Raw genomic sequence first — 20,956 nt, 5'->3', positions numbered from 1 at the left:
CCAGATTTTCCTTAAATTCCAATTGGGTATATGGTTGGGACCACATACAGTAACTAGTTATGAGGTACCACAAGTACATTTTTTATAAACCAATCTAAATCTCGAATATGGAATTATATCAAAAAGGTATTGTAAATATATGTGTGCGTATACAAGTAGAAGCAATGTCTTGTATAATTATTTTAAAATAATGTTGCCAACCTGATTACATGCTTTCCATGCAAACTAGTTGAAGTATTTGGGTTCTATAATATCCAATTCCATATGTTTGGGTGTCTGTGCAAAAGTGCTGTATGCTGTAAACATGAGTAGCATGGTCATTTTGTATCACATACTATTTTTGAATCTTCTAACCTTTCACAGACACTTAGAGCATGACAGATTCCAGGTATATGTCTTATTGTTCACTATATAATCATCTATTCTGCTGCCTTCCACTAACCCTATTTATGTATGCAGAGCATAGGTTTTCAATTCACAGATGCATGTTGATTTTAAATCTTTTATTACATCGTGTGCTGTTGAATCACTGACATAGATCACTTGCGCATTTGAGCTGCTAATACTCACAGCATTGTCCCAGTCCTGGTAAGTATATGATTTTGTGTTTAATATGTATTCAAAAGCAAAAAAAAGTTTAATATGTACAATTATAAAATGACTTAAAATCATTCTTTATATTCCTTTTTAGGTGGATAAAGTTATTGCTGGTATCATTGATCAAACAACTGGAGAAGTCCTTTCGATCTTTCAGTCTGTTTTAAAAGGTCTAATTGACTCTGATACTGGCATTAGATTGCTTGAGAATCAGCTGATTTTATCTGGGCTAATTTCACCAGAGTTGGGAATATGTTTTGATCTTGAAGAAGCAAAAATCCATGAACTTATTGATGAACAAACTCTACTGCAACTACAGGAATTAAATAATGCTAAGAAAATTATTTCAGAGTCATCATTCACAAATCTTCCAGCTGTAGCTGCTTTAGAACAAGGTATAATTCCAGAGACTCTTGCCATTAAAATTCTTGAGATTCAGCTTTCCAAAGGATATCTAGTTATGCCAGCTACAGGGGAGCAACTCACTTTGCACAAAGCTTTCCAGAGGAACTTGGTTTCGGCATCTTTATTTTCAAAGCTATTGGAAAGGCAAGACACATGCAAAGATCTCCTAGACCCCAACACTGCAGAAAAGGTTTCCCTGGAGGAGATGGTTCAAAGAAGCATAATAAGTGAAGAAACAGGGTTAAGACTTCTACCTGTAAGACCACAAGAAAGAGGTAGAATAACACTAAAATGTGGAAGGAAGTTAAGTATTTTGAGAGCAGCCCATGAAGGTCTCATAGACCGTGAAACCATGTTCAGGTTGCTGGGGGCTCAACTACTGTCTGGAGGTATAATTGAACCAGACTCAGGGCATAGAATGTCTGTGGAAGAAGCCATGAGACAAGAGTTGATTGATCAGGACACTGCTTGTGGTATTCTGACTCATCAGATTCAGACTGGTGGGATACTATGTCCAAATTCATCCAAACGCTTAACTGTAGATGAAGCCATACAGTGCAGCTTAATTTCATCTAGCAGTGCACTCTTGGTACTAGAAGCACAGAGAGGCTTCATTGGCCTCATTTGGCCTCATTCTGGTGAAATATTCCCCATATCTACTTCTTTACATCAAGGGATGATAACAAATGAACTGGCAAGCAAAATACTAAATGGCAGGCAAAAAATAGCTGCAATTTATATTCCAGAAACCTGTGAGGTACTCAGTCTGGATAATGCTGCACAGTTAGGGGTAATAGATGGTAATACTGTATCTGTTTTGAACAATGTAATTTTACCTGATAAAATGCCTAACATGGAGGATTTAGAGTCCTCTTGTAAAAATGCTGCAAGATGGTTATCATCTTATGAATTCCAGCCGTCTGCATTTCATGACTACAGACAGGAACAAGAAGTGTCAGGTACAGAAGAGCCCATGCCTCATAGTGTAGAGCAAACTAAAAAATTATTCATGTCTTATCTGATGATAAATAGTTATATGGATGCAAACACAGGGCAAAGACTGTTGTTGTATGATGGAGACCTGGATGAAGCTGTCAGCATGTTGTTGGAAGGTGATGATTCTGCGTCCAGTACTGATGTGACTAAAGAGGGATTTAGTAACACATATGTAAAGTCAAAAAGAACTGATCTGAAACAACCTGACAATGTCATGTTTAATAATGTCACAAGCAATGTCCTGCATGAGTATACAGGTGTACAGAATACTTTTACTGACAGCAACTTAAAACAACCTGAAGAAGATACTCAGAATAATAAATGTTCGGAGAGAAATGATTTTCACAGTACAGCAAATGTCTTTAATGCTAATGGTTTTGAACAGTTAGAATGTACATTGAATTCTTCGTTGTCTAAACCTAAAGCAGAAACTGGAAATATAGTGGGTAGTACTCAAAACCCTGAGAAAGAGAATGCATTCAAAAGTTTTCAAGGATATCCTGAACGAACACAGATGGAACAGTGTGAGCATGTGTATCAGCAAGCAAACTCTGGAAGTGTAGAAAGGCATCTTCCAAAATACTCACAAGGATACTCACACCTTATTTCAGGAATAGATCAAGACAAACCCAGCATGCCTGATGGAAGAGAGAGCCTGGGTAGGGAAAGCAGGACTTTTAAAACTTTAGAAAATCCCTTGGGTGTAGATGATTTGTCTGTTAATAGTGAAGTCAGTGCAGTTCAAGAAAACAATCCAAAGAGTGGTCCTCACATTTTGCAATCTGATGATGAGAGTATGTTAACTGATAAAGATATGAAAAAAATTGATTTTCAGAGAAGTCTCAATTCATTCAGCCACACAGATATTGAAAACAGACTTCTAGGAGAACTTTCTGGTAAAGTATTAGTGAGTCAGAATGTTTGTAATGAGCATAAGCATGGCATACCACAGTCTAAAGAGAATGAGTATGGCAGGCCATCCCTTGGGGACTGTACCAATATGTCAGGTGGACCACTCCTGGAAGAAAATAGTGATGTGTATTACAGGCCTCTGTTGAAAAACAGTACTGATACACGTGTCAGGTCACCACTGGGAGACAGTACCGGCATGCAGGGTGGGCCCCCCATTGAGGATACTAGCGATGTTCATCGTAGGGCTCTGCTGGATGACACTACTGATACACCTAGGGAGCCATTGCTGGGAGACAGTACCAGCATGCATTGCAGGCCACTTCTGGGAAACAGTATCAGTCTGCACAGTGGGCTACTGCTAGGGGACAGCGATGCTATATATGGCAGGTTACTACTGGGAGATAATAGTTATAAACCTGGTGGTTTGCTGCTGGGAGAGAGTGACGGCACTCCACAGTGTGAAAATGACTGTTTGCATCATGAAGATGAAGATGATGCCTACGACACTCCTCAGGTTGATGATGAAGATGACGATGCCTACGACACTCCTCAGGTTGATGATGAAGATGACGATGCCTACGACACTCCTCAGGTTGATGATGAAGATGACGATACCTCTCAGCTTGAAGATGATGATACCCCAGAGCCTGACAACATACCCTTAGGTGTCCAAGAAGAAAGAGACAGGCTACTAAATGTGAGGGAAGAACTAAACACTTTTCAAGATGTGAGTAACACTGGAGATAGTGTCCTGTGTATTAGTGAAGTAAATCAGACAGATTCCTTTGAGATGATAAATATGGCTTCAGGAAGTGCCGGAATGTTGGAAGCCATCTCTGAAGAGGAGACAGAAAGCCTAGGAAAGGTGAAAGATAAGGAGCAGATACTACCAGTCATGAGAGAGAGTGAAGAAAGTGAGGAGAGCGGCTTTAGTCCCTTATTGAGATTGCATGAAGCTGAAGTGCAACGAGACCGATATGAGGAATGTGAAACGCAAGCAAAAAGTGACTCTAATGAGGATGAGCATGAAGGAATTCAGGAGGAAGAGGAGGAAAATTATGATTATATGGATTATGAAAGTGATAGTTATGGAACTGATGACGACGACGACGATGACGATGATGATGAAGAAGAAGAAGGAATAATGGATATTTATTACTCACAGTGTCAGGATAAAAACGTTCGTGTCCAGCTGTTCTCTTTTTCCAAAGAAATGGAAGATAGTGATGAATGTAATCAGAATATTGATGCCTTGGATGGTTATCTTCTTTTAAAACACATGGCAGGTGATAATATTTTGCAGTTAGATTCCAACAGTCAAAAAAATAACCTATGCTCTGAAAAATCCAATTTAAAAAAATATAAAAATGTGTCTGATGTTTCTGAAGAAGGATATCTTGATCTTACAGATAAAATCAAAGAGGAAGGACAGCAAGAAACTGAATGTAATGAGGATTTGGTAGAAAGCAAACATATGTTAGAAGATATCACTGAAAATATCCAATCTGAAAGCATCATTGGCACTGAATGGATGTTATCTAACAGTGAAGAAAGTAACCTCACACAGCATATGACTCTAATGCCTGATCTTGGCATGAATGATACCATGGCAATAAACCAGGCAATCATTCAGGAGGGATGTGTGCGCGCATCCCTGTCTACTATTGCTAAGCAAGCTGCTGCCGCAAACATTCAGACTCAAATAGACTTCCTCCCTTCAGAAGATCTGTTACCAGTTCATATCATAATGAAAAACGAGAACAATATATCTGTGCCATGTTCAAATTATGAGCAAAGACAGAACACAGAGGAAGACATATTTATGAAGCACATGTCAAATAATGTGACTGGCATAGAACTGCTTAAGGTAAATTCATCCCAAATGGATAAGAAAGTAGTCAGATATGTGCCTTATGTGAATGACAGTGATGGTCTAGGTTCTCTCACTGACTTAGTATACCCAGTCACAAATAAAGAACTTGGTCAAATAGAAAAAGGTATTGAAATCCCTAAACAAAATATAAACATGGCGACTATTATAAAGGAAAGTCATATCCAGGAATTAAGTAAAAGTCCTATTCATATGGAAAGCCTTGGAGAAATATTTGATGGAACTATTAAAGCAGATTGTGAAATTGCTGTTTCAAATGAAGAAAAAGTAAGTGTTAGACAAGCCTCCAGTGATGCTAAATCAGGACATTACGGTGACTTTGATACAGGGAAATCAGATGAATTTATGGAAGAGTTTGACCTTTCTTCTTATTTAAAACAATGTGCAAAAGGCATAAAAGCAAAAGATATTTCAGAACTGAATAAGGCTGATTCTCCTTACCTTAAGGAAGGTGAAACTGACGAACATTATATACAGAATGGAAAAGAGTTAGTGATACCTGACTATATTATTGATATGGGAGCAGGGCATCCAAACGAATTAAACTCTAATGCTCAATCCTCTCCTCTAACAGTTACAGTAAAGTCAAAGGGAATAAATGTTACCAAGGAAAATGAGGCTATCATCTGTCAAGAAACTGATAAAGTTCTTAAAGACACTTCAGAAAATGACATGATATTTAGTCATGAATTTGCCTTTAAGAAAGCTGACACAGAAGGAAGTGCTGAGAATGTCCAGGAGTCAGAGGACAGGGCTGAAACCAGACATTCTGGGAACCATAGAGGGGCAGCAGACTTTTCTTCTAGATCTTTGGGTAACAAAGGTGATAGATTGGATAATATTGTGCAGAAGAAATGTGAAACACTGGTTTGTTACAATGGAGTAAAAAACATTACGGAACAGAATACTTTAACCAACAAGACCGATTTAATTGAAAGTGGTGTCAGGAAAGAAAAGCCTGTAGAATCATTTCACAAAGAAGTGATGCTCCCGAAAGACTTGCAAACAGAGGAGGGTATATCACATTCTCCTGAAGTATCTGACACATTAATTGAAGATTTAAAGAATACTTTGAAAAAGAAATTGAAAGATGGCCATGTTTTCTGCAAGCAGGAAGGTGAACCTTTAAATTACTCTGACACAAAAGTTTTAATGCAAAATTTACTTAAAATGATTAGTCACACACACTTGGAGAATGAGACTTTCAGTGAGTCAAATATCAAGCAAACACATGATGACATTAGCGCTACACTTATGGCTATCCCTTCGTGCATAGATCAAAAGGACTATGATCATCTTCAATTAACTTGGCCTGATAACAGGAGTCCTGATCTCCTCCTTGATATACTGAAGCAAAGCCACTGCAACCAAAAGACTGATAATCCATATGAAACAACAAGTGAAGAAGCCCGGAATGAAAGAGACCAAGAAGTAAAAGCTACAGCTCCCAAACTTATTACTTCTCAACTTGAACAAATCTTCCAAATCCCACCTGGAGATGAAAGTTCATACAGATTGGAGGAATCGATGAGTGATTTGGCAAAAGACTTGTTTACCATCTCACAGGCTGCTGATATCCCCACAGATGATGAGTGTGTAGGCAAAGCAGAGGAGCTTTTCTCAAGAGAACTAACAGAATTTGGATCAGAAACTCTCAGAGGGAATTCACTGGTTCACAGCACAGCTGTTATTTTGAAAAAGAACCAGCAGCCTGAGAAGTCAGACAGTCCATCCAAAAGCTTTTCTGAGGATGTTCTGCAAATGAAAGAAGCTGCCCCAGAAGACAACCCAGTAGGCGTGGTAAGTAACAACTGGCACAGTTACACATTTTTTCTTAAAGGAGTTGCATGCATCCTTTTAAATATTGGAGATCATTATTAAACCAAAACAAAACCAAAAAAACAAACAAAAACACACCCACATATCAAACACTCCAATTGTAAATTTAAAACAAATTGTAATGAAAACAAATGTTATGTTTCTCTATTAGATCAGAAAGCATTTTCTGATTGTTAAAACTTATTTTCAGAAGTTCAGTGGAGTACAGCAGTGTTTAAAGTATACAAAGAAACTGCGAGGACATTTGACAATGGTTCAGAATATGAAATTCCACTTAGATAATCAGCAGCCTATTAGTAACAACTTGGAAATGCTAAAAACCCAACTTGAACAATTAGAGGTAAGTATAATATATTTCTTATTTCTATGGTATACTAAGAAGCACATAGATAATACAGTGCAGGATGCTATAGAAAGCCCCAATATAAAGAGAGAGATCATGTGGTTCAGATTTTAAATACAATTACATGAATTTACTTTTAAACCTGTTTCTCTTAGTAAATTTAATGCATCTTGCTTATATTTTGTTTGCAGTCATTTGAATCAGGGCTGGCTACTTTTGCTGCTGTTCTAAAAAAAGATATGAAGTTGACAGAAGAGTTTTTAAAGTCTCTGCACAAAGATGGTCCCAAAGAACAACTTAAAGAACTAAAAATAACCTATGAATATTTACAGAAGGCCTTTTTTGTGGTCTGTGATATGTCTTCAAAGCGTGCAAAACAAATAGTCTTTGCTGTTGACTCTGAAATGGTATGTTTCTATTAAACGATTTTTTATGTGTGTACTTGCTTCACTTTACTTTAAAGTAGTTCAGTTAAAAATAAATATTTTGTTTTGGTTTTATTTTAACATAAATTAGGTGTCAGATTTTCTTTCATTTAATATCAGATTTGGCTGGTTAGACAATAATACTGTAAATAAATATATAACTTTCCTTTCTAGTCTAAGCTTGCAATATTGCATCAGGAACTTCTAAGCAGACTTCAGAAGTTTTCAAACTGGATCACAGAAAACAGTAAAACTGTGAACAACCTGACAGTGGATATTAGTGATATAGAAAATGTGAAGCAAAGCTTACAACTGCTAAAGGCAGGTATCATTGATGTTTAATGATAAAATAGTGTAACTAATTATCAGAAAAGATAATGTAATGTTGGCTCTGCTTACATCTATTGTAAGAAATCTGGTCCCATCTGAATGTGTAATGCAGGACTGCAACCTATCCCAATTACTGTAATTACATCCAATGCTTAAACTCCAATCTCTTCAATGAGTTTAATGTACATTCCCAAAACAGCTATGGAGGGTGCTTTAAAGAAACAAAAAATCCAAAACCATGAATTCACGTGCCTCCTAAACACCCTCTTCATGTGATACCCGTTAAGACGTGAACAGAACCAACTGTTCAAATGTATATATGGAATGTAAAATGTACAGTGACTTAATTGGGGTTTGAATAGGGTTGCATGGGTGTAACTGAGGGCAGAATTTGCCCACAGGGTGGGGAGGAGAGTGGGGTGTCACTCTAGGTTGCAGAGGAAGGCAAGAAAGCCAATCGCAGGAAATACCTTCAGTAAATATTCTCCCATTTCTAGTTTTTGCAGAACTGCTCCTCCAGTTAGGCGAATGACTCCCCAGTAGTACCTGTTCAGTGTTGATGGTCAGTCAGTCAGTCCTCTGATGTGCAAAAATAAAAAGGCAAATAAGGAGAAGACTTTGAGCACCATCATTATTTGGAGCTTGATGTATAAACCCCTGATCAAGAAGGCAAAACATGCGAAAACCCAGCCAGTTGCCTTTTCTTGGAATACAAGTTTTTAGGTTAATTCTTTCCTTTGGTTAAAATTTTCATCAAAAACATAGTTGAACATTGAGCTAGGGATAGTATTATTTCTCTCTGAAATATGCTTTATGAACACTGAAACTTTCTTTACGGTCAGTCATTTCCCCTTGTTTTATTTACAGAACCATTCAAAAGAGCTTGGCTGTATGAAGATGCAACTGGACTCCATAGCATTTGATGTTCAGTTCTTCATTTCTGAACATGCCCAGGATCTTTCTCCTAATCAGAGCAAACAGCTGTTGAGGCTCTTAAATAGCACTCAGAAGTGTTTTCAGGAAGTACAGGAAACCATCACATCTCAGATGGAAAGTTTAGAGGGACTGTTACGGACAGCACAAGATCTTGGTGATCAGAAGGTTTGCCTTTCTGTGACAGTGTGTGCTTAGTGTTTTATCAATATAGATGAGGAATTTGAATATTAATGTGTGATTATGTCATACCAGAAATGAGCTGCTTGGGAAGCATTGTCTATAGGGTTAAATATGTTATAATATCCTATACATTTTATTATATTTGCCTTCATTATTCTACAAAGACTGTATCAATCAAGTTTGATAAATAGTTGTTATGGTCTTTCTGTGTTACGACCATACTTTTTAGTGCTATCATATTAGGAAGTGGTTGGATACTTGAGTTTTCAGACATCATTATCGACACAAAAGCGAGGGGATCAAGTCTAGTATTTCTGTCAGACTGAAGGAAAAGTATTTGTGATTGCTTATAATCATGAATAATGTAGCAATTGTGTTTGTAATTAGCTAAATGATTACAGTCAGGGCTGACTTAGAGGAGGCCTCAGTATACCTGTACATCCCTTCCTCTCATAGAAGCACAAATGTAAGTCTCAGAAGTCAACAATTCACCCACTACTGATGCATTAGGAAAAAGTTACTTAGAATCCTGAGGCTTTGTAACATTCTAAGGAAGATGTTGCCATGGCAGAGAAATATATAAAAATGGGTGAATGAGAAGCATCTATAAGAATTTGGTAACAATAATGATCCTGCATGTTTTTTTCTTCTGTATTGCTTAAAAGATGCAAGCATTTTCTGCTCAGGTAACATGCATACCAACTGAACTAACACACCCGTCACAACTAACCTCTGTTTTGGTATCCTTTTTCAGAACTAATAGTGTTTATCACAGATTTCAAGCAATTCAGAGATGTGGATTTTCACTTCTGTTGGTTGGAGGTTTCATTTGTACACGTATGCATGGCCAGATTTCTGCTGGGCAATTCCATCAATACATGATCTCTTTTTACTTACAGCATATGTAAGGTTTATGATCCATAACTTCTATATATTCACCTTGCTCAAACTGTGTACCACTGCTATCATGTTTACAGCATACTTTTAAAACGATTGCCTTGCAATATTGTTGTTTAAAAAGTAGTTTGTAAGGGAGTTTCTGATGATTCCTGTGCAGAATTTTGTGTTTTATTTTTGCTCCAAATTAGGATGTGGCTGAGCAGCAGCAGGAATACAAGGAGAAACTACAGGAAATATGTGATCTCTTTACACAAACAGAAAATCGACTCATTGGTCACCAAGAAGCTCTTGTTATCGGAGACAGCAAGGCTGAGTTAAAGCAATACCAAACCAAACAAGAGGTGAAAACTTGACTAAACAGCAGCAACCTTAGTAATCTTATAATGTATTTTGGATTAGTTACAGTCCATAAAGAAACCAATCTGAGATTAAATTAAGAAGACTAAGGCAGGTTTTAGGTCAACAATAGCAAGCACTGACTGCATGGGGGAAATGTAGAAACAGGAACTGGCTCAGGATCTCACGCTGGCCCTGTGCAGAAAAGAATTATGGCACTACTGATAATGTGCTTGGTTCTCTGCAAGGAGAAGTATTGAAGAGTGATTTCCAGATTTGTTATGTAACACCCTGAGTCAGCCAGTTCACACAGAAATTTTGACAGCAGCAATGGAGGTGGCCTCTCAGTTTGCCCAGTGATTTGGAAATCAGCACAATACCCCTGGGGACAGAAAAACAGGACAGAGAGGGAGGGAAAGAGGGAACAATAAAAAGACACAAAACCATGCCTTGTTGACTGAAGCTAAGGGATTGAACCTGTACAGTACTCCCATTCAGGGTGGCTTGATAAAAAGCAACTGAATAGACTGTCCTGCGATGTACTGTATACTTTCAGAAACAATCTTGTAGCATGCTTCAGATCTAACATGTGATTCTGCAGTTCCAAAGCATTCTTGTCAGATGTGAGAAAATCACATGTAAGTGAGCCCAAGCTTATTATGCCAAAATCATATGTCACCTTTATAACTGGAAGCATGGAGTGTTTATTCTGCTCACATCGTTATTGAAACTTCTTTGTAAAAGGATTCTGTACCATCTTTTTTTCCCCATAAATGCTGTCCCTCTGGTGATGGCAGCAGATTTCCTGGGTGCCTTTTTATAACTTTTTTCACTGTGACAAATTTCCTGCTCTGCCTTGGTGGGTCTTGCGCTTATTGGCGGATTTGCTCACCTTGGAGCTTCACGGCAGCCCTCAGCTTGGCCTTTTTTCTGAACCCTCAGTCCAGGTCGACTCCTCCTGTGTCTAACCAGGAGTTCGGAGGATTTGGGGGGAACCCGGGCCCACCCTCTACTCCGGGTTCCAGCCCAGGGCCCTGTGGAATGCAGCTGTCTAGAGTGCCTCCTGGAACAGCTGTGCAACATCTGTGCGACAGCTACAACTACCTGGGCTACTTCCCCGTGGTCTCCTCCCAACCTCCTCCTCCTTTATCTTCACCATAGGACCTTCCTCCTGATGTCTGATAATGCTTGTACTTCTCAGTCCTCCAACAGTCCACGTTCTCACTCTCAGCTCCTAGTGCCTCTTGCTCCCAGCTCCTCTCACACACACCACAAACTGAAGTGAGCTCCTTTTTTAAAACCCAGGTGCCCTGATTAGGTTTCCTTAATTGATTCTAGCAGCTTCTTGATTGGCTGCAGGTGTTCTAATCAGCCTGTCTTAATTGTCTCCAGAAGGTTCCTGATTGTTCTGGAACCTTCCCTGTTACCTTACGCAGGGAAAAGGGACCTGCTTAGCCTGGGACTAATATATCTGCCTTCTATTACTCTCCTGTAGCCATCTGGCCCGACCCTGTCACATCACGTTCAAGTTATAATCTTGTGACAATATGTACATCTGAAAGCTTTTTGTTTGGTTTGTTGTTAGGCCCTGTCCTTGTGCCAAAACTTAAACTTTTACTCTGTTAATACTGAGGGAGAATTCCCATTGACATCAGTTAAGATCTTGCCTCAGTGAGGACTTTAGGATTTAGCATTTTATGTTTTTTATTATTATTTAATATTTATATTATAGTAGTGCATAGTAGTCCCAGGGAGATCAGTAACCCATTTTGCTGAACAAAGGTAGACTCATTCCCTGAATCTAAGAGTTTATAGTCTAAGATTACCAGCAAAATTCCAAGGGAAAGAAAGAGGGATAGACCAAATTATTATGTACAAATATGTATTTGCTTTATAAATATCCTCTATCCACAACTGGCCCAAAGCCTAGCCCTCATTTCTTGATTATTGTCTTGTGGGCATCATGGTAGAAGCAGATCTTGGGAGGGGATTTGAAGGAAGAAAAGGTTCCTTATGGATCAGTTCAGGGAGAGCATTCCATGTATAAGGTGGGGTATGGAAGAAAGCTCAAAGATTTTGGGGGGGAGACGCTGTATCTTATTTAATATAAAATATTTACTGTGCCCAAAGGAAGGGCATCCAAAATATTTGTTAGTGCATTAAAATGAACTGCTCTTTCTCAAACTAAGTATCAAAAAACACTGCAAAACCCACAAACCCATGTGAGAGTCCAAAACTTTTTATCTGGTGGCACCATAAACATCACCCTGCTCTTAAGGCCCTTTGGCTTATGATTCTCTCTATAATCCTTTACATTAATGTTGACCTACTGTGCCAAATTCAGAAATGAGGTGTAAGGGTTGAAATGTAATTACATGTTGGTAATTGGATGTGAATTTAAGTGAGTCTAAAACTCTCTGTGGCAGTCTAGAGGGAGTCTAAGTTCGTGCAACACACATATTGAGAGGAAGGGACCAAAAGAAGGTAGACATCAATCAGTTTAGACTCCCTCTAGACCTGCTTCAGCTCTGGACTTGTCCCAGGACTATTATGCAGAAATGCATTATTACTATGGTCTATGGAATATTTGACTTATCCCACTCCAGATTGTTAAATGAGTTTGTCTTTAATACTTTTAACAATAGACTTCTTTGCTCTCCAAACTAATGACTGTTACCACACTTTTAATCTCTCAAGCTGCCAGGGCTCAAATATGAGATATTGTGGGGGGTCAAAATCACATCTGAGAAACAAAAGCATAACTCATCTGAACTAATTTATAGTAATAAAAGTGCATTTACAAGAATGTGTGGGATAAGATGAGTTAGGCTGTCTCTCAGTGAAGGACTTCTGAGAAGTTTGAAGTGAAGTACAGGTAGATAATTTATCTACCTTCTTTTGTTGTTTTTCCCCCCAAGGAGTTACAGAAAGATATGCTGGCAAGTGCACAGGCACTGGCAGAGATTGTGAAAAACACTGAGATGTTCTTGAAAGAGAATGGAGGAAAGCTGTCACAAGAAGACAAGACTATTCTTGAACAGAAACTTAATGAAGCTAAGACAAAATGTTTGCTGCTTAGCCAGAAGGCAGAAGAGTCCAAAAAAGTGCTGGATAAAGCTGTGACAACAGCTATTAAGCAGGAAACAGAAAAGGTTCTTATGCAACAACTCTACATCTTTATTTGAATTTTTAAAAAGTCTTGGGGGAATAGTCTTTCCCCTTATTACAATGAGAGATGAAAGTCATATTTTACTTGGGTGACTATCAAATAATTAGTGCATATTTGTTTTACAAATACAGCAAATTCTCAATGTGTGAATTAACAGATATTTTCAGATTTTAACAACATATTTTTATGTTCAAATATCCACATTTGAAACTATGTAAAAGCTAAAAATGATTTCAGATTTCAAACTCTGAGCTTTCAATGTGTAGGTTGCTGCCATAGAACAACTGGAAGAGAGTAAAAATACGATTGGAAATCTCTTGGATTGGCTGTCAAATGTGGATAAGGCAGCAGAGCATGGGGACGAGAAATGGACACTGGCAATAGAACAGAATGGAACCCATATTAAAGAAGGGGATGTAAAGGCTTTGGAGGGAGAAGAGGATGAAGTCAATGGTAACCTGTTGGAACTTCAGCAACAGACTGAAACCCATGTGGATGGCAGAGTAAAACCTACAGACAATAACCTCAACCAGCAGTATCAGAAAGTCAAGGTACTATATGCACATGTTACCAGCTATGGCAAATATTCAGCACTTAGGTACTATGGTAATAGGTTCACTGAAGTCAATGAAAGCCTTTCTATCAGGCTTCAGAGAAATACATAATGTACATTGATAGATGTTATATGGAGACGGCATTAAAAAGTGTCAGTGTTCGTCAATTACCACACAGGTACCCAGTTATTTCCTGTTGTAAGAATGGGAGAAACTGCAGTGTTCTCAGTGGCAAATGTTGACATCTTAATGGTGATCACAGTGCCCTTTATTTTTCTAGGCTGAAATGAACACAGTACAATGTTTACTGTAGATAAACAAAGTACTGTAGGCAAAAACACAGCTTCATAATCTTTCCTGATCCTTGTCAAAGATAAATTATTTGGTCTGACATGTTTCCCTTTGCTGACTGAACACTGATTGCACACTGCTACCGTTATTGGATTGTTGAGATTATTAATCTACATTATTCTCACTTTAAAAGTGACAAATTCCCAGAGGGTAAAGCACCATATTATGAAGGCTTCAGCAGGAGTTGCAAAACTCCACAACACAGCAATATTAAGATGTCTGCTTCAGCCAGCATATTTAATTATGACAGCCTTCTGTATGCTTAGATACAGTTTTAACAGCCCAAAGCCCTTTTAGATTCCAAGTGATGGAACTGATGAAGGATCTGCAGAAATTGATCAAAGGAACACTCCGTATTTTGGAATAGCTTCCATGTAAAACCTTCTTAAAGAAAATGGAAGTATAGGTGGTTTTGTTTGTGCCTATTGGTGCTCTTTAGAAAATAGCATTAACAGAGGGCTCAAATCTGATCTTTGATAACTGTCTACCGCACATATATGGAGAAGCACCTTAGCCCATTTTACAAAATACATAGTCATTGTTTCTGTAGGAAATGAGGCACTTCAGGAACTGAGGTGTTTTAAAATATATGGTCTTTTTTCCCCCAGAGCCAAACATGTTTTACATCAGGTTCTATTAGTGTGTATTTATAGCTCCTGTCATTTATTAGTTTTAACTTGGTGAAATATATATGGTATGTAATGTGTATGGATGTTTCATGCCATAGAATGGCAATTGTTCTGTAAGGAAAGATTTTTATAAATCTTGAGAACTATTGATTAAAATCCAAAAATGGAAATATAAAAATTAGCAATGACTTTTATTCACTCAAAATACATGGGAAATATCTATTCTCCCTTTGGTATATCTGACCCAAAACTACTGGTTAGAACCAGTAGCTACTGTGTGTGCAACAGGTAAAGGAATACTTACACTTTTTAAAAGCTGCCCATCATTTAGCATGTTATATAATGAATCCTATCTTGAGTGATCACCCATGGAATGAGGAAAAAAAAGATCTGGGGAAAATTTAAATTGGTTGTTTCTGATGGGGCTTGCCTGTCGATGGCAATCCATGCAAGTCACTTCACTGGGTTGTGTTAGAAATATAGGGCTGGGTCCTCTGCTGATGTGCATCAGTGTTTCTCCAAATTCCGTTGATGTCAAAAGGGCTTTACCCATGTATACACTAGGGTCTGATCTGTAATTACCACTAGTTATTTCTTACAATTTGAAAATGCTATAGGTAAACAATGAATAAGAGTGGCATTTTTAATGAGCATCTTAGAATGTTCAAGGGCTTTATCACATCTCTTCTGATTGATCAGATAACAATTTTTGAGCAATCTCATTTAAACATCCCTTCTATTCATTATTTACATTAGTCACAAATTGTTATCTCATCAATCAGAAGAGATGTGGAAAAGTCTTCTAACATTCTGAGTGGCTTTGTAATTTTGGTCCGTGTTGTGCTATCAGTTTCTAGACAGAACTCCTCAGTCATTTCAGTGGAGATTTCTGATAAAAAAAAAAAAGTGCTTTGTTGGAACCCTACAGGAGGATACCAGTCATAAATATTTTAATTTTTTTCTTATAGGCTCAACATGAGAAAATTATTTCTCAGCAACAGGCTGTTATAATAGCAACTCAGTCTGCCCAAGCGCTACTTGAGAAACAAGGCCACTACCTTTCCCCTGAAGAAAAAGAAAAAATGCAAAGGAACATGAAAGAACTGAAAGTCCAGTATGAAACTGCTTTAGCTGAATCAGAACGGAAAATGAAGTTAACGCACTCTCTGCAGGACGAACTTGAGAAATTTGATACAGACTACAGTGAGTTTGAAAGCTGGCTTGAGCAGTCAGAACAAGAACTTGAAAATCTGGAGGCTGGTGCTTCTGACTTCACTGGTATCATGACCAAGCTCAAAAGGCAAAAGAGTTTTTCAGAAGATGTTATTTCTCACAAAGGTGACTTACGGTACATTACAATTTCTGGACACAGGGTGTTAGATGCTGCTAAATCTTGTAGTAAAAAAGATGGTGTCAAGGTTGACAAAGATGGTATTGATACTTCAGCGACTTACACAGAGGTGCAAAGTAAACTGGATGGTGCTTCAGATCGATTCAAATCTCTTTATACTAAGGTATGTTTTATTTACATCTGAATGTGTAAGGGGATAATAGTTGGCTCACCAAATATTTATGTGAAAGATGATTTACCCTTAGAGCAAACTAGAAAGGAAGTGATAGATTCTCCATCTCTTGAAGTCCTCAGCTCAAGGCTGGATGCCTTTCGAAGAGAGATACTTTAGTCAAACACAAGTTATTGGAGTAACTGGGTGAATTCTATGGCCTGTATTATACAGAGGTCAGACTAGATGATACTAGATGATATAATGGTCCCTTCTGGTCTTAAAAATCTATGAATCTATGAAAGCAGAATTTCTGAATATCATTTTGGAATGGAAGGAAACTCTTTGGTTCCTCTAGATTTGTCTACCTAGTGCATCTGCCTATCATTTGTGCCCTGTAATTTTTCCTTCCAAATGAAAACCAACCTCTAGTCTCATTAATAAAACAAATACAATAAAAGCCAGGGCCTGCCACGATTGCATTTGAAATATTAATTTGATAGAAATCTTTAATCTATCTGTGGCCCATTCTGTGCTTAAAGAATCACACTAAGATTTTTAAATTTGTGTTGAGTGTTTGAAGTAATTTTCTATGTGCATTTTTAAGTGGAACTCAATTACTTTTGAGAGGTGTTAGATTAACAGTATCTTAGACTTGTCTTTCACTAGTCTACTGGAAAGGTATAGCATGGGTGGCAGCAGTGCTAGCTTCTCCACGCTACCCTGCCAGCATGTCTCAGTGCTGTCCTGGAAGGTTAATTTCTAGAGGAGGGAAATGAATTCTGTGTCTGTGACTTTCACTCTGAGGACACCTATTCACCAGGAACCACACTAAATCACCAACTCATTTCACATCTGACCTATGAACAACCTTCAGATAGGAACAAATGTCACTCCATTTACTGTTCAGCATGGATAGCACCATTATAATTTTAACCTTCACAGCTGTAATGCAGAGTTGCATTGATCTGTTTAAGGGAGATTTGTGTGTCACTGTAGCTCTGTTCAGCAGTCTCATCCCTGTGCCAGATGTTCATAGGCTTAACCCTGAGCACAAGCTGCTACTGCTGCAGTGTTGCGTGGTAAAAGGTGCCATCTTTTGGCTGGGATGTTCCTGTCACTAAAGGCATGTCTACACTACAAACGTAAGTTGACCTATGTTAGGTCGTCTTACAGCCATTGCAGTAATTACTGCGGATTTACATGTCCACACTACCCTCCTGCTATTGGTGGTGCATGTCTTCACCAGGAGTGCTTCCACCAAGTGAAGTGGGGGATTTAGAGCCCAGGCTCTCAGCTCTGCACGGAGCTCTCTTCTGGGAGCCCAAGCCAGGTTCTCAGCTCTCCAGTCTTTGCTGGGAGCCCAGCTAGCACCCAGGCTCTCAGCTGCATGCGGAGCTCCCTGCTGGGAGCCCAGCAGCTGCCCAGGCTCCAGGCACAAAGGTCCCTGCTCAGAGCTGGGAGCCTGGGGGGACAGCCAGGCTCATGGTGGGGAGCTCTGTGCCTGGAGTCCAGGAGGCTGCCGGGCTCACTGCGGGGAGCAGGGAGCCCAGACAGCAGCCTGGCTTGGAGCAGGGAGCTGGGAGCCTGGGCGGCAGTTCAGTTGGGAGCGGGGAACTCGGAGTCCAGGTGGCAACCCCGTTCAGAGCGGGGCGCTGGGAGCCCAAGCAACAGTTCAGTGGGGAACGGGGGAGCTGGGAGCCCGGGCAGTAGTTCAGTTGGGAGCTGGGGGGCAGCTGGGCTCTAGCTGGAGCCCCCCAGCTGCCAAGGGTGACAGCCAGAGCTGTGAGCTAAGCGCAGGATTTTCAGCAAGGAGCCTACCAACCTTTCTTGTCAATTTCACAGCTCCAGAAGGGAGCTGTGAAATTACAAGAATGATGCCAACAGCTGATGTAAGTAACACAGTGTCTACACAGACACTGTGTGGTTCTAACTACACAGACATAAGCGCTATGCTGGAAGTGGAGTTATGATGTCGGTGTTGTTGGGCATTTACATTGGCAGGACCAATGCTGTAGCATAGACGCTGACACAATTAGGTCGACATAAGCTGTCTTACATTGACCTAACTCTGTAGTGAAGACCAGGCCTAAGACTCATTCTTGCTCATCACTTTTTGTTCGCCAGGTAGGTGTTATATAATCTCTAGCACTTTTCAACTTGTTTTTCTGGCCAGCACTCCTTTTCTCAGTAAAGACTTTGTACGCAAGATTTTCAAGAACCTCTGTTCTGGGCACGCACACAACCTACATCCCAGGTGCAGATGGACATTTGTGTGCACATGTGGGTAACTCACCAAGCTGCCCTGTGCATATGCACATTTAGAACACACAGCCTGAAGGCTCTTTGAGTGTTCGACTCTAAATGTTCAGAACAAAAAAAGGCCTAGTATATCTTAGACATTTCTTCATTAAATTATGCTTTCCTAAAACTGGAGCAGTGGAACTGAATGCTGAGTCTCCACTGCATGGGGGAGTGCTCTAACCACCAGACTACATAGTTATTTTCAGGTGTGTCCTCTCTCTCTTTCTCACAAATGACTCTTCAATTATTTATCCAAAGTGCAACAGCTTCAACAGGTGAGAATGAGGGAGCCCCACATCAAACTATCCCATAGCTCAGTGGTTAGGGCACTCACATGAGCGGTGGCAGATCATTGTTCAGATCTCTTCTCCCACTCATGCACAGCAGGGACTTGAACCAGGAGTTTCCTACATCCCGGTACTCACCTCTGGACTAAGGGTTCTGAGGGTGCTCCCTCACCCCCCAGCTGTTTTGTGTGAACTTGCCTCGGGGTATGATCAAGTGTACTCAAGAGGCTGCCTACCGGATTGGGCCCCACACATGACTTAGGCAGCCGAACACCTATCTTCCCTAGTTTGTGACTCTCTCTAGGATTTAGGTGGGAGATAGACATCCAGACTGGAATGAGGAAGCCATGTACATGCCCAGAGATAGAAACATAAGTGCCTAGGGAAGTTTTACTGCAAAAAATTAGGTGCCAAGTTTGTTCAGGCACTTGTAGGGTTCAGCAGGAGTTTTGTTCATCACAGTGGTCCCAAAACTGGGGCTAGGTGCCTAACTCCTTCTGTGTATCTGGGCCAGAAGGTCTTTTTAATTGAGACTTTCCAAATTTTGTTTGTGTAATTGATGGCAGGAGTTACTAGAGCCTTGGAGAGATGCTTTTTATTCTTTGTATAAATCTAAACAAATAAATAAATCAAGTTATAGATCTATTTTTAACATACACTGTTTTGTACATAATTATACCAAGGGCTCTAGTCTCCTTTCAGATAAAAGGAATACCTTGTAATGTTTGGCCACTAGGTGGAGACTAAATACCAGGTGTAAAAGATACAATTGGAATGTCGTTTTTCTAAGCTTCAGAAGATAAATATTTAAAGCAACTATTGGTAAATATTATTCTCACTTTAAAAGCGACAAATTCCCAGAGAGTAAAGCGCCATATTATGAAGGCTTCAGCAGAAGCTGCAAAACTCCACAACACAGCAATATTAAGATGTCTGCTTCAGCCAGTAATCCCAGGCCTCCTCTGCCTTTAGAGACATAAGTTCTTCAGTCTAATCCACTTCCCTAACTAATTTCCTTAATTTTTGAAAGTCAGCCCTTTTGAAATCAAAAACCCTAGTTGCAGATTTATTTTTGTTTATCTTTCCGTTCAGTTTGAACAGAATTAGCTCATGATCACTTGAACCAAGGTTGTCCCCTACAACCATTTCTTCTATGAGGGCCTCACTACTCACCAAAACCAAATCAAAAATGGCATCCCCTCTAGTCGGTTCTGCAACTACTTGCTGAAGGAATCCATCAGCTATCGCATCTAGGAAAATCTGAGCCCTATTATTATTACTAGCACACGTCCTCCAGTCTATATCTGGGACGTTAAAGTCTCCCATGATCACGCAATTTTCATTAGTATTTACTTCATTAAAAACATTAAAGAGGGCTCTTTCCATATCCAAATTAGATCCCGGTGGTCTATAGCACACCCCAGGCACTATCACAAGGGAGTCTCTAGTAGCTTTCTTTCCGAATGTGATTTTTGCCCAGACGGACTTGGTCTTATCCATTCCATCGCTTCTTATTTCTTTACTTTCTACCTCATCATTGATATACAGTGTTACTCCACCACCTTTACCTTTATTTCGGTCTTTCCTAAACAGCACATACCCCTCAATACCTGTAGTCCAGTCGTGACGACTATTCCACCATGTTTCTGTTCTCCCTAGAATATCTGGTTTCACTTCCTGCACCAGTAGCTCTAGTTCCTCCGGTTTGTTACCGAGGCTCCTCGCATTGGTGTAAAAACATCTTCATTTTTGCTGTTTGGCCTCGCTCACATTCTTTACCCGATTAGGCACAGACATTCTACCGCCAGTATGACCTATTAGACTGGTATCCACCCTGCCCTTTCTCCTTATGTCCATTCTCCTACCCACGGTTGTATCCTTTCTTACTTTGTTTTCTTCCCTCTCCATGCTAAAATCCGATGTGGAGATCACCTGGACATTTCCCAACCATCTCCCCCAAATTCCTAGTTTAAAGCTCTCTTAATCAGTTGTACCAGCCTCCATCCTAGAAGTCTATTTCCTTCCCTACTCAGATGAAGTCCATCCTGAGAGACCTTTCCTCTGTCCATG

General features: G+C 39.5%; 1 protein-coding gene across 19 annotated transcripts in view; it reads left to right on the top strand.

Annotated features, from left to right (window-relative positions):
• DST (dystonin) overlaps positions 1-20,956 on the top strand; it is a 471,547-nt gene that overhangs the window by 315,335 nt on the left and 135,256 nt on the right. For 12 of the 19 annotated variants that reach the window (XM_073336274.2, XM_078852094.1, XM_078852092.1 and 9 more), the window contains 9 exons: positions 692-6,601; positions 6,831-6,980; positions 7,175-7,390; positions 7,583-7,729; positions 8,606-8,839; positions 9,943-10,095; positions 13,009-13,242; positions 13,526-13,810; positions 15,762-16,307. In XM_073336274.2, the coding sequence (XP_073192375.2) occupies positions 692-6,601; positions 6,831-6,980; positions 7,175-7,390; positions 7,583-7,729; positions 8,606-8,839; positions 9,943-10,095; positions 13,009-13,242; positions 13,526-13,810; positions 15,762-16,307 (7,875 nt within the window). The remainder of the gene's footprint in view (positions 1-691; positions 6,602-6,830; positions 6,981-7,174; positions 7,391-7,582; positions 7,730-8,605; positions 8,840-9,942; positions 10,096-13,008; positions 13,243-13,525; positions 13,811-15,761; positions 16,308-20,956) is intronic. The other 7 variants (XM_073336290.2, XM_073336289.2, XM_078852093.1 and 4 more) reach the window with 2 other exon arrangements.

Source organism: Lepidochelys kempii, chromosome 3 (assembly GCF_965140285.1).
Source record: "Lepidochelys kempii isolate rLepKem1 chromosome 3, rLepKem1.hap1, whole genome shotgun sequence".
Taxonomy (NCBI): Eukaryota; Metazoa; Chordata; order Testudines; family Cheloniidae; genus Lepidochelys; species Lepidochelys kempii.
The sequence above is the reverse complement of the archived record's forward strand: the minus strand, read 5'-3'. Positions and strand labels throughout refer to the sequence as shown.